General features: G+C 38.1%; 1 protein-coding gene across 1 annotated transcript in view; it reads left to right on the forward strand.

The window, feature by feature from the left end:
• Nucleotides 1–7,905, forward strand: part of pcdh11 (protocadherin 11) — a 120,774-nt gene extending 112,869 nt beyond the window's left edge. The window contains exon 7 of the mRNA XM_072395622.1: nucleotides 4,101–7,905. Within this exon, the coding sequence (XP_072251723.1) occupies nucleotides 4,101–4,561 (461 nt within the window). The 3' untranslated portion in view covers nucleotides 4,562–7,905. The remainder of the gene's footprint in view (nucleotides 1–4,100) is intronic.
• The last annotated feature ends 7,736 nt before the right edge of the window (nucleotides 7,906–15,641 follow it).

Here is a 15,641-nt window from a genome sequence, read left to right on the forward strand (position 1 = left end):
AGCCCAATATTTGATTCATTGCTCTTTTTTTCCGTTTCCATTACAAGTTGTTTTAAAGCAATGTACACACCAAATGTGCCTAACATAAGTATACAGTATGTCAGTCGCACTGTCTCAACCTCACCTTGTATCCAATCAAACCACAAGCTGCAATTTATCCAATGTTTTTACTAAATAAAAAAAAAACATATTTAGCACTGCTTTGCATGTCATCGCTTTCCGACACGTGTTCAAACAAGCTGTGATGTTTGACCGCACGGATGGAAGGTCAGCTGAATGTGGATGCAGCGGTGTTCGATCTGCGGCAGGCCAAAGGATGTGTTGATGTTGCAGAACAAGGTTGCCGTAGGCTACCGCTGGTATTGACCTTGTGTACGATCACGAGATCAAGAGGAAACTTAGAACTGTGGCACTTTGTCCAGGAATACACAACAAGGCCATGGATAAATGATCGGCTTATGGCACAGGCTGTTTCGAATCAAATCGTGAATTGAACCCATTGAATTTGTGCAGTCAGCAGCAGTCAGACTGCAGTGGAGCTTTTGTTAAAGTTAACACTGCGGAGTTACTGAACAGGTATCAGGGTTATTTTTCAGCCACATCACCGCTACACAGTGAAGATAAATCATCTCAAATGAGAACTGTGTGTCTGATCTCTCTCATGCTGTCTATTACTCCCCATTGTTTGCCATTATCCCCACTTGTCTGCCATTCAAATTTCCTTGAAGGGAACACAGAAAAGAATGTTCACACCATCAGGGGATCCGTGGCATCAGTGATGTGTGATTTCTCCCGAAAGCTCCGTGGGGTACAGTTGTTTCCCCTGAATACAAAAGACAGCAGCATCACAAACGGGCTGCGGCATACCTCTAACTGACAAAAGCAGCAAGAGCTGTCAGCGACATCACTCAAGTCATGCTCCCACTCTCCCAAACCTGCCGCTGCCTATCCGAACTGTCCTACCGGAAAGCAAAATAGTACAGGCCCATGTCTTTGGTAGATTTCATACAAAATGCGTACGCGTCTGCATCTAGAACTCCAATTAATTAAAACTGTGTGAAGTTATAGATAAGGGATGGACTGGGGGCTGGTGCCTGCTTTTTTCAAATGGATTAGATTACTTTTTTATATAAACTATTTTCTTTCCTGAAAGCCTGTATGTTTGTTGACAGTCTCAAGTCAATTCACTTTTTATGAAAACTAAATTCTTAAACTGTCTATTGACAAGAAATTTGTCACCTGAGTTGTTTTCTGCCAGTAACATTCTTCATTATATATATAGGAACAGTCAGCCTCTTCTTCTGTCTTCTTTTGAAGGTTCCATTTAAATGCCATCTTGTTCCGTATTGCGTACAGCATACGGAAACCCATTTGCGATGAAACTTCTAGAATTTGACAAATTTTTAGGGGATATTTTTTCTACAGTTCTTTCTGTTATTCAGTTTATTAAGAGTCATCTATCTTTGAGACCTATATTTAGTTTTGGACTTTGAATTTGAAAATGATGCAATGTTTATAGTATGGCTTTTTATGCGTGTTCAGCACTTGTTTGCAGCCAGATATGCTAACCACGGTATAGGTGTGTTTGTTTATTGAATCGAGATATAATCAAATTAGTGTTATTATCTTTCTAAATGAAGCATACACTTCAGCTGCTGACCTAGAAAGATTCAAATTTCTTCAAACATAAAATATTATTAGAGATGACGATGACATAATGCAGAGTAAATATAATACCATCAAATATTAAGATGTACTGGGGATATGTAAACATGAATATTTTTTATCCAGGTTTTTAAGGATATGTTTGTCAAATGCAACAGATAAGAGATTCAGAAAAGTAGTTGGATGAGATAGCCTCTTCTGTTTTAACACTCTTCTGAACAGATTAAATATCAATTAGACTCGTGCAATGACTGATTTCAGGTCTCTATATAATATACAAAACCTTTACCCTCTATTTCATTTTAGCACTATTGTGTGTGAAGAAAAAAAAATTCAAACCATTTGAAGTTCCTGCAGAGGTATTTAGGCATATTATATTGAAGGCCAACATTTGTAATCTTCCCAGTTAACAAGACTTACACAATTAACTAGATTTGCATCAAAAGGAGTGTTTGGAAAGCTATGTCTTAGGTCTCAATGTCAGTCCAGACCTGCTCTGCATGTGTATATTTTGCAGTTTTCACTCAAGTTGTATGGAAATCGTTGATATTTTTTAATCAAAATCATGTTACCCACTGCTATCACAGGATTTGTTATAGCAGACTATCAATTAAAATATAAATTTGTGAAAATACCTGAACACAACAGAGCTACAAGCAAATTGTATCAGACTAAACTGTCAATCAATGGAGATTGATACACAATGTGAGAAAGAAATTCTCACAGGTCAAATAAAGATAGCCTCACCTGTGACTGTATGGATCAATTCAATTCAACGGGCAGTGATGAATCCAAAACAGAAATACAAGAAGCATGTATTTAACTGCATTACCTCATTGAATATTAGTACCCCAAAAAGGCTTCTCCAGCAGTAGAAAACACTTGGCGAAAGATTGAGTCGAGGCATAGTAGAGAATTGGCTCTACCCTATTGTGCTAGCTCAGAGAATGAGAAAGCATCCATTTTTGCCTTAATGAAGTTAGTGACCCTCTGAAAGGTGACACATTTACCACCCAAGGGATTTATACACTCCTGCTCCACCGCTCCAGTTCAATATGGAGAGGGCAGATTTGGCTCCATGCGGGCCCTCCAAATATATCCTCACAATTTATGCCATGTGATTCATTTTCAGACACTGCTCTGATAATTAAAGTTGATGCAATGATATTCAATCCGGGGAGGCGCAAACATAAGAGAAAGGTGTTCCCTGAACCATTCTGCTCCAATCTTGATAATTTTGGGAGGCCTGACCGATATTACTAACATAATGAGATTATTTATTTTTATTTATTTTATTTTCAGAATACCGTGAAACAATAAACTAAGCGGTGGAAAGTTTTGCAGACATCTGCGAAGGAGAGCATGCAGAACTAAGTGTAAAGGAAAAAGTCCTTGCAATACCCGGATGTAAGACAGCTTAATTATTTACAGCATTCTTACTTATGCAAATACACTGAATAATTTCTACATGGCAGCTTGAAACTTGAGTCCTGCAGGAGCAATGTGATGTTTGAATGAGGACCCCCTTTCCTTTGCATGGTCTAAGAAACATAACACTTCAGGCTTGGGGTTGCCTTCATGCATACTGTTTTACATTCTAATTATCTGGCATGACAGGCTTTATTGCTAAGTCTCTGTGCTGAGGTCTTATCCCCGACTCATTCCACATATGATGTCAGTGTCGGGATAATGAGATAAGATAGTTAGAGTGCTTAGCCTTGCACGCTTTCCTCCTCATTCGACTTTCAGTTATTTCTTCCCTTCCATGTCGGAAATGTAAATGCTTGCACAGCGTGTAATAACTTTACCTTATGTTCATTTATTCCTCTGTTTATTCCCCTTCATGTTTCCTCATTTGTTTATTCTCATCGTTATTTTTGCACCCAACTATTCTTTTTATGCCAATCCGTCACTTCATACACAAGATGCTGGAGCGATAAGATCTCGAGTTTTTTTTATGTCACCATATTTGTTTTGGTTTCTGATAAATCAAAAAAGCACTGACAGTGATCAAAATACACAACACTTTGTTAATACGTTCATTAAATATTTAGCACAGTACAGCCAATCCGAGACACAAACAGTGAGACATTTTTTTTTCCAACTCTAATTAAGCAACAGGGAATTCAATGCGTATTGTAGGTAAACAGACAGAGTCATGGGAATACCAATGGAAATTAAATGCTCTGTTAGTGTTTTTCTCATTACAAGATGAAATTAAACATTTATCACTGACTTTCATTTCACTAAAAGGCTGACATTTAGTGGCTCAATCTCTGATTTCTGAACTTTTTTCTATTTCAATTATGATTCCTGACTTCATTCACCACTTTGACTTGACCCAAGTGAAAACATTGCATTCCAGCTGCACTCTCTGTATATTCTGACCTCGTGTATTGAATGTATTGTTTTCTTCGTTTCTCTCATTTTTACAGCCATCGAGGTGAACCTGCAGAAAGCCATGGCTGAGGCCTCTGAGACCTGCACCCAGGAGTGTTTAATACTGGGCCACTCCGACAGCTGCTGGATGCCCCCAGCCCTGGCCCAGTTCCAGAGTCCTGGCAGCAACAGCCCCACCTCCAACCCTACCACCACCACCATCGCCACCCTCCCCTCATTTGGTTTCCAGCAGAGCTGTTCCCGGGGAGTTAAAGCTAACATGGGCAGCATGGGGGTCATGGATGGACGCCATACTCTGGGCAGGTCTGTGCCCAAAAAAGACGAACTGGACAAAGGGATCAACCGGCCGCAGTTCTACAACACCCTGGATAGACACTGCAGTAGTAAGAAGGAGGACCCTGTCAAGGTCATCCCCCTGGCAAGCTTCTCCTCGCCTGGGCAGCAGACATCCACTGGTGGGGGCAGTAGCCCCTTCTTACATGAGCACCAGCTGTAATAGTAAAAGACAGATCTCCATTGGCCTGACATCCAGTGCATATGACTCAGTTTTCATAGATGGTTAATGACTTTATGATTAGTATGTATGCGTACATGTGGAGGTGTGCATACTTTGAATTAGTTCGGTCAGCTCAAGCTAACCAATGAAGACATCTGAGAATGGATGAGACATGATGATGTAATCAGACAAAATCAAATGGAATCAGTCTGACAGCTTAAGCATTTAAAGAAAATGTAAGTCTCAACACATCAGACCCATGTATAGTAAATAAGAGGTAGTTCTGTACCAAAGGAGATCCATCGCAGAAGAAAAAAAAAAAAAGATAACTTTGCTTTCAGTTTGGTGATGCTTGCTTAGTGACACGAAAGGGCACTGTTACACTTTAAGCTCATTTGGCCTAGCATAGTGAGACTGTGTTCTAAAAGACCATTTCCTGGCACAGAAGCAAATGCAAATGCAGTACTTGGTGTTATGAGTGAGCTAAATTGGGCTAAATGTTAATTATGAGCTCTGGGTTGATGGTGTTTCTGTTCAAGTTCTTGTGAAGTATCGCTCTTTATAACACATGACACAAACTCCTTTGGTAGCAGAAGAAGTTTCTTTTGTCTTGCCTGAACATGTTTCAGAAGTCTATTTTGGGTCAGGGGACTGCAGAAGGATTGTTTTTTTCAAAATGTACAAAGCATAAGTAGGCCAACAGCACAGCATCTTCATCTTTTGCAGTCGTTGTCATCATGGACCAGTACACAAAATAAAACCAAAATAACAAAAAATCCTCACTCATGCACACTTGCATACTCCTGATGTTTTCCATATGGTGATTGCTCCATCCTTGCCAACTCTATTAAGAAAATGTTCACTCCTAGCATTATCTCAGTAGCTTAGTCTTGAAAGGCACAGACAGATGTGCTTTGGAAATGTAGCCTTTGTTTTTCTCCTTTTGTTTCCATTCTTCACATTTTACTGCTCAGAAACCTTCACATAATAACAGCTTTGGAGCCAATTATGACATTCTCAGTCTAATTACTTTGATGCATGATCTCGGTAGCAACCCATACTGTGTTTAGAGGTTTGCAATGATTTTATTTCTAATTCGCAAAACATGCTCTGCATGTGCAAAGGTCCGGAGACAGCAGCTTTTCATATTTCCTCTGTTCTTATCATGTTATTAACACCTATGTTCCTGCTATTCATTTTTATCGACTACACTCAAACAGTAGTTACTGTGGGCTGTAATGTTTCTGATATTGGTTCTTACTATGGGTTGACACTACAATAATAGACCAGGCAGCAAAATATTTTTTCAAGGCCCCGAGTCTAACTGAATTATTTATGTTGGTGTTATTTTTGCAGTTATCACTAGAATAGACACTGGGACCAATTGAGAGGTCCACCCAGCAGGCTGTTCCTCACAAGGTTTCCAAAGAAAACTGCATCCCTGCCTGAACGTGCAAATTGTTCTAATGATTCTAACTACTGCATACTAACTTGCCTTGTAACAGATTGGGTGCAGCATAATGTATTGCTACAGCAATAAGTGACTTTGCTGATATCCATTTTTCTTTTTCGGTAACATCCAAGCCAGGTGTCTACATCATCAGGTATATGATTCATGCGATTCATTTACTTCTACCATCTTGCAAATTGGGAACAAGCCTAAATCTATAATGCAACATGGTATCCTCAAGGGAAAGTGCTAGGCTAAGTGTGTGTTGTATGCGCTTAGCTATTCTGTTCTGTCAAATCAGGATTCCTTACAAACAATATAGAGAATTTATCTGATAGTCAATGAAGTGATCACTTAAGGGGACAGTGTGTCATGGACAAAGAAAAGATGATTCAGTTTCAACTATTGTGAAAATGAATTGAAATTTTAAAAAAGGCAACTTAGATAAACCATCCTATAAATGTTCATTTCTGAAAATAACTTCCCTTGAGAATCTAGTTTCAGCTCAGTTTCTAATACTTTAATATAACTATTGTTTTCTCTTTTCTCACTTCTCATCTCCTCACATTGTTTTCGGACAGACATGCTGTATCAGTCTACATTTTTAATCAAAAGGAGCACATATCAAAGGGAACATGCATCATGATGTCAGTGAAGATAGGAGTTTTATCATTCTACCAAAAGCAGAATTAACTCTTCATATTCCAGACCCCCAGTATGTGAACCAAAAGTTGCCTCAGAATTCTTATTATTCTTTTCGGTCTCTTCTTACAGCTGTGTAAAAAAAAAAAAAAAGCCGGGTCGATGAGTTGGTTTAAAATGATAAATTATATAATGATAATAATAATAATAGAAAATGTCCTCTCGCATTTATTACGGGAAAAAAAAAAACATTTTCTGCTCTTGGGGTGATAATTAATATGACTCAGACAACTGCCCTCATATCGTGAAAGGAAAGAGTAGCTATATATGGAATATGGAATAATAAAAAATGTCTCGCTGTAATGAAAATAAGATTGTTTGAAATGACTCTGATCACACATGTACAGTAAGCACAAAATCATCTATCTGTAACTCGACACTGTGTTTATGCTAATTCTGTCTACAATGCTTTTTGCTACTGCAGTGTGGCAGCAGAGACATTAATTGAAAGACAACTTCTGGAAGGAATGGTGTAATAACTGCATGAATGTACACCAGGAGTATGTAGCTTTTGGCACTGATTTGAGTTTTTCTTCATTAGTGTCTACTTGCGTGCATTTTTTTTTCCTGTCAGAGGTAAATGTATTGGTGGATTATCTATTTATTTCAAGAGCAAAGAGAATGGCTACTCTTTCAGTGTCAAAAATATCTCAAAGAATGTTGAGCAAGGCAAAATGATGACTGGCCATAGATTTTCTCTTTACATGACTTTACTCTCATTGTTTTAATAGAATAATAGAGACGGTGACAATACTGTAGTGACAAACAACGTAACGTTTCCTCCTTTTCTCTATTTGTACTTTTATTATTTATATTTTCTGTTCAAAATGTGTGCCATGATCACTGTGTCCAGTTAGCCTCTTTGGTTGCACAAACCTTTTGGACTTGGACGAGACATTTTGACACTTCACTGCGTGCTTCATGCATTCATCGATACAATCAGTGTTAGCATTGATATTTAATTCTCTACCTGTTTGTCTGTCTGAAAGAACAAAACAAATCGTATACAGTGTACACATTCAAACCGTGAGTCAACCGTGTGTACCACTCGCACTTCTACACGTACAGAAATATCAAATATCTATACTGTCAGGTAAACTGGATTTTAAATTGTACATAGCAGTACCCCTAAAGAACCGTGAGTAATGGTTACAAACTGGAAAGACCCTAGATAAAGACAAAAAAAATTCAATTTACAGTGTACTCAATGAGGAATAAGGGAAAACATAAGAAGTGATGAGATGACAATCTCTGTTGTAATGTAAATGAATACATATGCATAATATTGATGAGTGTGTTTGAATGTGTTCATAAGTGATCTTGTATGTGTGTGAGTGCGAGCAGGTGTGTCCCCTTGCATGTATGTGTGTGTGTGTGAGAGTGGGTGTGCGTGTACTGGCATGCGCCTTGCCAGAGCATTTTTATGTACACAATGTATCTTGTACAAAAAAAAAAAAAAACTGTATCAAAATATGATATAAGACTTAAGTATATGCTTGTAAAATAGTCATCAGTGAGTCGGGTCAAGTTTGCTTTGAGAGAAGGCTTCAATGCTTGCCAGCAAATCTGTATTGGTCAGTAAAAGCTATACAGTCTGTGTTGTCATGCCTTTGTAAGATATACCACTTAATTCTATTAAAAAAAATTACCTTCTGTATGGTGAAATGATTTTTCTTGTCATTGAATTTTACTTGAGTTATTAAAAATTGAGACATCAAAGAATACACTGATCTTGCTTGTTTTTAACCGTACCTGCTACCATATTCAAACCTGGGATGTAACATTTTACTGTCATTGTTTCTAAGAGCTAACACTGCTGGTAAGATGGTTCAGCCTTTGGCATTCATTAGTTAAGTTAAAAACTTTTTGTTGTTGGAAATATAGATTTAATTGAAATACACAGAATTCAACGGTTTGTTTATTCTGCAAGTCAGTGACTGCTGACGGTGATATGAATGTAAGGAATGTCCTACATCTCCATGGTACATTCAAATTTCCAGAGCCAAGAATGCTTATAAGGGAGAATGGAGATGATGTTGGAAGATGCAAATTATCCTGCACGTTAAATCATTGCACTCTCCTATTTCCTGCTTTTCCTAACTTCTGCTCTCTCAGCTTTCAATGATATGAGTTATTCTGGACTGTTGCAAACTCTGCTTTTCCGAACGTACCTCCTCTCATAACAAACCAACCACAAACTATATTTAATATTCACTTCCTTCTCCTCTCACACCGCTGGACTTGACCAACAAAACATTTGCATTCTCCCCATAACCGCCGCTTGATGTTGCAACCATTTCTTGGAAATTGTTCTTTAAATTATGCGATTATGTGACAAAAACATCTAAATAGGTTGTCATCTCAAAATGTTCAACCAGGGATTGTCGAACTGCTGCATTTTTGGACTCAGTGTAAATATCTAGCCATAACTTTGTGGTGTGTTGCACTGTAAACAGTCCCTGGAATGTATGGAGTTCCATTTTTACATAAAGATGTGACCAACACACATTACACAACAATGAAAAAAAACAAACTGCTGCTTTTTCCTTTTAATAGTAAGTCAGATGCTTCAGTTAGAATATGTGCATTCACATACCAACGATTTTATTTAAACTGAAAAATTCTCTGACATCTCCAGAGTCTAAATGAAATTTTGATTCCTTTTCTTACATTTTTGGATTTGTCAAGCAATGAATAACAGTGCGCTTTCTATCACAGCGCTGATACTACACTCATTAGACTGTTCAGTCATATCAGTATCGGCCATGGGCAGAAGTAGCCCATAAATTTTGTGAGAAAAATCAATAGGACACTATAAACTTTGAGCCTGATGGTTCAATAGAGTCTAGAAGTAAATGTAAGTTTAAGCCTGGAATATAAAATATATCTTTCCATCCGTGTGCAAAGATTTTATAGAGAGACAAGTTTGATTTACTTTAAACTCAGAGCACCTTCATCTCTCAGCAGCTTCACTGACACAGAAAGGCTGTTTACTCCAGCTGTGGTCATTTAGCCTCCTAAACACTAAAGATAGGAAATATGAACCTGTAGATATATGTCTTTTTTGTCATTGCTTCTGATAAATCTGTACCATGTATCTGTTTATCCATTCATCCATCCATCATAAGCCATCCATGAGAGCTTTGATGCCTCAAAGGTAAACTCTGTAACAACCTCAACAATCCCCCGGAGCTATCTATCTTACCTGAGGCCCTTTTGGCTCAATGCTTTATCCACTGTTCTTTTATGAATACATACAAGCCCTCAGAGAGGAAGTCTCAAGCATACAGTACAGTGCAGGGGTTGATGTTCACAACAACAACCGGACATGACAGGATCTCTCGACACCAACTCCTAGCTCGTGCGACACAAAGTGCCATGACATGTAGCTGCTACCTCTCTAAAGCCTTTCTGGACTGTGTCATCTTCAGCATATGTTCAGTCCCCAGTCTCCTTAAAGGAGTCTGCTCTGACTTGTCCCATTAGTTTTCCATAGTAATTGGCTAATAATGAGATAGTGACGGTCCCAAGGATATCTACACTGTCAAAATACACACCCAAACACACTAATCTGCATTTCCAGTAATTACTGCATATTTGAGCAGTTAAAATTTTGTGATCTTAACAGAATGCTGAGACACACGTATACTCCACACACTACTTCGCCATCTGCTAACAAGCCCAACTTATTGTAAGCCTACTTAGTTCTCAAGGTGTCATCTGTTGAAGTGTCAGGAGAACATATAGAGATTGTCAAACAGTACACTCATTTCAAATTGTAATTAAACTGGCCATCAGGTACCTAGAGGCTGTTTAGTCAACAGCAGGGTACTAATTACTATAAGATGACCTTTGGAATAATATCTGGTGAATTATTCATAGTTGAGAAAATTGCTTCGGAGATATGCCAACCACATCCAAGGGACGGCTGACTGTACACACATGCAAAGAGTTCATTCTGCCCATGAAAATGAGGCCAGGTGATGGACAAAACTGTTGCTTTTGGCAAGAGAAAATGAGATTATTCACAAAAAGCAAAGACTAAATTAAACCTTATTCAAACACAAAAATGAATGAAAACAAAATAGACCGAAATATGTCAAATTAATGCTAAAGGATTTTGAAGAGAGAAGACAACCTGTTTTATGGGGGCTGAGGAACTGAAAATACTCTAAAAAAGAATTACTCGTAAAAAAGTGCACCTGTGCACCTGTGACATACAATGTGGGAGCATGTAGCAAGAACTTTTCTGAAAAAAATGTCTTCATATGCCCTTTATTCAAATTTAGAGCTGCATTGGTATACAAGTTTTGTACACCCACATGACAGACATCCACTTTATAATTATGTAGGAGCCCGATAGCTAGGAAAAGATCAGGGAGGGATTTGGAGAAATGTAATCAGAAAGAAATTCATTTGTGGTGTGAGGAGAACTGATGGAGAACTGTGCTAGTGAGTTAGTGGCATTAACATGATTGCTGACGTTGTGTTCACAGTACTGTAAAATTTAATTACCAGAGTTATACAAAATAGATGTGGTTGTTTTTTTTTTTTACTGAACTATCACAAAGGACACAAAATACAACCTAATGCCCAGTGATCAGCCGGAGAGCTTTTACACACTGTATAACAAAACACAGCTATATTATACGATGGCAGTGATTTAGGATTAAGAAAGGGAGGGTAAATCATGAAGGACATGAAAGGCAAACTATCAAATTAGAAAACATGATTTAACACTGTGCAGTACCTCTTGAGATGTAAATCAGATGCCTTGATCTTGTACACGTGTCCTAAAAGCCTGATGTTAATGGACACATAGGCATTGTATGGAAGCAAATGCATGGAGTGAACCCCAGTCTGCTATCAATCTCACTCAATTCTAATTTCAGCCTCCCATCTGAAACTCCACAGAATAACTGGATACAAGATACTCTTGTCTAAAATGAGTGTCAAACACAGTCACACCGAAGGGCCACTAAGTTTCCGTCTCTTGACCTGCACAAAATTTCTCCCTGCACCCAGGAACACTAACCTGGAGTAATGGAGTAATGCTAAATGTAGAAAAGATCAATTTATATTAACCCCTGTTAACTGTAACGTTACAGGACAAATCTTCAGGAATTTTCAGTATCCTTACTCTGAAGTATATATATATATATATATATATATATATATATATGAGAGAGAGAGAGAGAAAGATAGAGAGAAAGAGAGATACATATATCTGTACCTGTTCTGAAAGTTAATTCAATTCTTTGTGTTCTATACCTACCTGGCTCCTGCCTGCTGTCTGCAGTTTGGTCCACTTGCACCATGTATCCTGACAGAGATTGCTCTCCATGTTTTGTAAAACAATGCATTGGTTGGGAAACTAAAATATGAATAAATAAAACAGACAAGCACTACCCACAATGTTTTTTTTTTGTTTTGTTTGTTTATTTCTCCAGTTATATATTATGCAATACATTAAGATTTATATTAGATTGGAATAGATTTTTTACTAAACTAACTTTTCAAATACCAGTTCAACAAAGTAAAATGTAAACGTAAAACTCTAAAAATAACACTACCATAAGGGAATGGGACACATACTTTTGATTAGTTGCTAGGGATTAAATTAGATAAGCGTGAGAAAGTAACTGCTAAGTAAGCGTTATTTAACTGCAAATAACTAGTAAATGATTAATTAAATTAGAAAAAGTGAAGAATAATTCTGGACTGACTTGGTAATTGTTAATAGTAATGGGAGAACAAACTGCCAACACTAATGCATTATCTATTTTATAATCTCACATTATTAATTTTTAGGGAAGTATCTATTAACTATAATCTAAATTTCAGGTTGTTCTTTATTTATTCCTCACTTTATTTTTATTCAAGCACTAGTTATTTGTTAGCTTGTTAAGAAAATGTGAGCAAAAGTCACTCATTAACTGTTGGTTGATTAGTATTTAGTCATTCATTTCTCACCTCTTCCCTCACAGCTGTCTTAAATTTAGAGTCCCTCATTGTAATGTGATATCGGACTGTGAAACTTTAAATTTCAATAAGATCTCACACCATATTTTGATACTAAAAACTGCCCAGAGAAACATATTGCTTTCAATTTCCTATTTATGATGATCTTTAGCAAAACGTAGGGTTGATAATTTAATAGTAAGAAATATTTTGTTTCATAAAAGAGAATATATGACATTAAAGACAAAAGGAAGAACAAAAAGAAGGAGAGGCAACGCTGTGATAACATATTCCAACTAATTCATCTGCCTGCAGTTACTTTCAGAAACTCTTAACAGCATCTATTCCCTCATGCTTCACATGTTTCTGTGGGGTATTTTGCAGAGAGAGGGCAGAGGTCCTGAAGAGTTTCTTTCCCATATCTGTTCAACCTTTGGGGACACTTTGCCATAATTACTCCTGGGACCTTCCACAAAACTCCTCTCCATATCTCTGTGTGACATAAATACAGAAAAAAAACCCATAAAACTAGTACTTGAAGTTAGACCAGCATGTGGCACCCCCTGAGTGGCTGGGGAATCTGGATGGCTGAATCAATGCAGAGCCTAAACACAAATATTTTTTCTCCATAAAAAAAAGCTATTTTTGCCTTTACATGATTTACATGGTCTCTATTACTAAACACAAGAAGTCATCCAATGAATTTAGCCAAGATAGTGTCACAGTAATAGGGGAAATGACCATGACCTCGTTAACACTGGTGGTGGTAGGTGATGTGTTGAAATAACATGCCAGCACCACAGAAACAATGCCGATGGAAAGTCAATTAGCAGCTTTCCTGTGGTGTAGACACGAGTCCCCATGTGGTGATGGAGATGCCCAACTGTATGACTTTCAAATAACAGATTCTGTTTAAGTCCCTTTGTGGCATCGTTGCTCTGTTGCCGTCTAGTTAGGAACAAAAAAAACGACTTGGTTACAGAGAGAAAGACATCGTGTTTTTGGCAACGCAGTTGTACCAGGTGAATTGCCATTACACTCAATATTCTCCATGTTAAAAGATGTGCCCATTTCAAGATTTCAGTGAGATTAGTGGCTGTACTGTAATAATAGTACAAATGCGAAGAGATAAATTAACATCTCTTCCTGTTAAATGAGAAAATTAGGGAATTTCAGCAAATGGAGAAGAAGAACCAGTTGTGCAAAATACACAAGAATACATTCAATTTGATCTTTACTTGATTGTTACGAGAGATGAGTACCTTAACTGGAGAGGTGACAAAGTTTACTTACTAACAGTGAACTATCAAAAGTAGCTGTTTTAAGTGATGAGTCAAGTGTAATGAGTTTGAGGGAGATTTTGGAATTTCCTCGCCATTTTTGTGGTAGACCAGCTCATCCTTAATATTTTCATTTACAACTGCTTTGAACAGCAACTGTCAGGAAACTTATGGCAAACTAAGCCTCACAGAGATTACCCTGTCCAAGAGCCAATTCATATCTCAGCATAAGTCTCTTACTTCACCACCCCAGTCCAAAGCAGAATCCATTTGCAGGTTCACAAAGTAGGCAATGTAGGAACACTAGGTGAAATAAGAAAGGGGCTGTAGCTCAAAAAGCCTATATTATATGATGCCAGTGACTTAGGAGCAAGAAAGGGAGGGTAAATCAGGAAAGACATGAAAGGCAAACTATCAAATTAGAAAACATGATTTAACACTGTGCAATTTCAGTATCTCTTGAGTTGTAAATCAGGGCTACATGACTTGGTCTTGTGCACATGTCCTAAAAGCATGATGGTAATGGACACATAGGCATTGTATGGAAGCAACCACATGGAGTGAACCCCAGTCTGCCATCAATCTCACTCAGTTCTAATTTCAGCCTCCCATCTGAAACTCCAAAGAATAACTGGATACAAAATCCTCGCCTTGAATAAGTGTCACATCCAGTCACATTTGTTGTCACCAAAGGGTCACTAAGTTTCCGTCTCTTGACCTGCACAAAATTGCTCCCTACACCCAAAAAGCACTGAGAGGAAAAAAAGGGGCACCAGAAACTGAAATCACCAAAGCATAGTTCTGGGGCTTGAATGAAAAGACCGATCAAGATGGTGAAGGAGAGACAATTCAATTTACTTCAGTTCAGTTTTATGTGCCAAATCGCAACAAATGTCATCTCATGGCACTTCAAAGATTCCGTTCAGTTCAAGCCAATTACAAACCATCCATCCATTTTCTATACCTGCTTAATCCGCCGGTTGGGCCGTGGGGGGGCCTGGAGCCTATCCCAGCGGTCATCGGGCGAGAGGCGGGGTACACCCTGGACAGGTCACCAGTCCATCACAGGGCCGCACAGAAACAAACAACCACACACGCTCACACTCACTCCTAAGGACAATTTGGTAGAGAAACCAATTAACCTGCATGAAAACATGCATGTTTTATGCAATCTAATTATCCTGCATAAAACATGCATGTTTTATGCAATCTAATTATTCAGTTAACCTGCATGTTTTTGGACAGTGGGAGGAAGTCGGAGTACCTGAAGAGAACCCACACATACACAGGGAGAACGTTCAAACTCCACACAGAAAGATCCCAGCCAGGAGTTGAACCTGGGACCTTCTAACTGTGAGGTGACGGTGCTAACCACCACACCACCCAATTTCAAACTCTTTGAAATTCAAGAGAAATTCTGAATTCAAATTCTTTGTAATCCAATCATGATCCAGTTCATTAAATTCCAAAGTACTCCAAATCATACTGAGCCAATTTTAAATTCTTGGGCAAGACACTGAACCCCATGTTGCCTATATGCATCCATCGGTGTATGAATGTGTGTGATTGAATACGAAACACGTAGTTATGCATGAAAACTAAGACGTGCTGTATGAGTGTGTGTGAATTGGTGAATGTGGCGTGTTATGTTAGAAGTGTTTTGAGTGATCAGCTAGACTAGAAAAGC

The sequence above is a fragment of the Leuresthes tenuis genome, unplaced genomic scaffold (assembly GCF_036924035.1).
Source record: "Leuresthes tenuis unplaced genomic scaffold, fLeuTen1.0.hap1 SCAF_11, whole genome shotgun sequence".
In the NCBI taxonomy this organism is placed as follows: domain Eukaryota; kingdom Metazoa; phylum Chordata; class Actinopteri; order Atheriniformes; family Atherinopsidae; genus Leuresthes; species Leuresthes tenuis.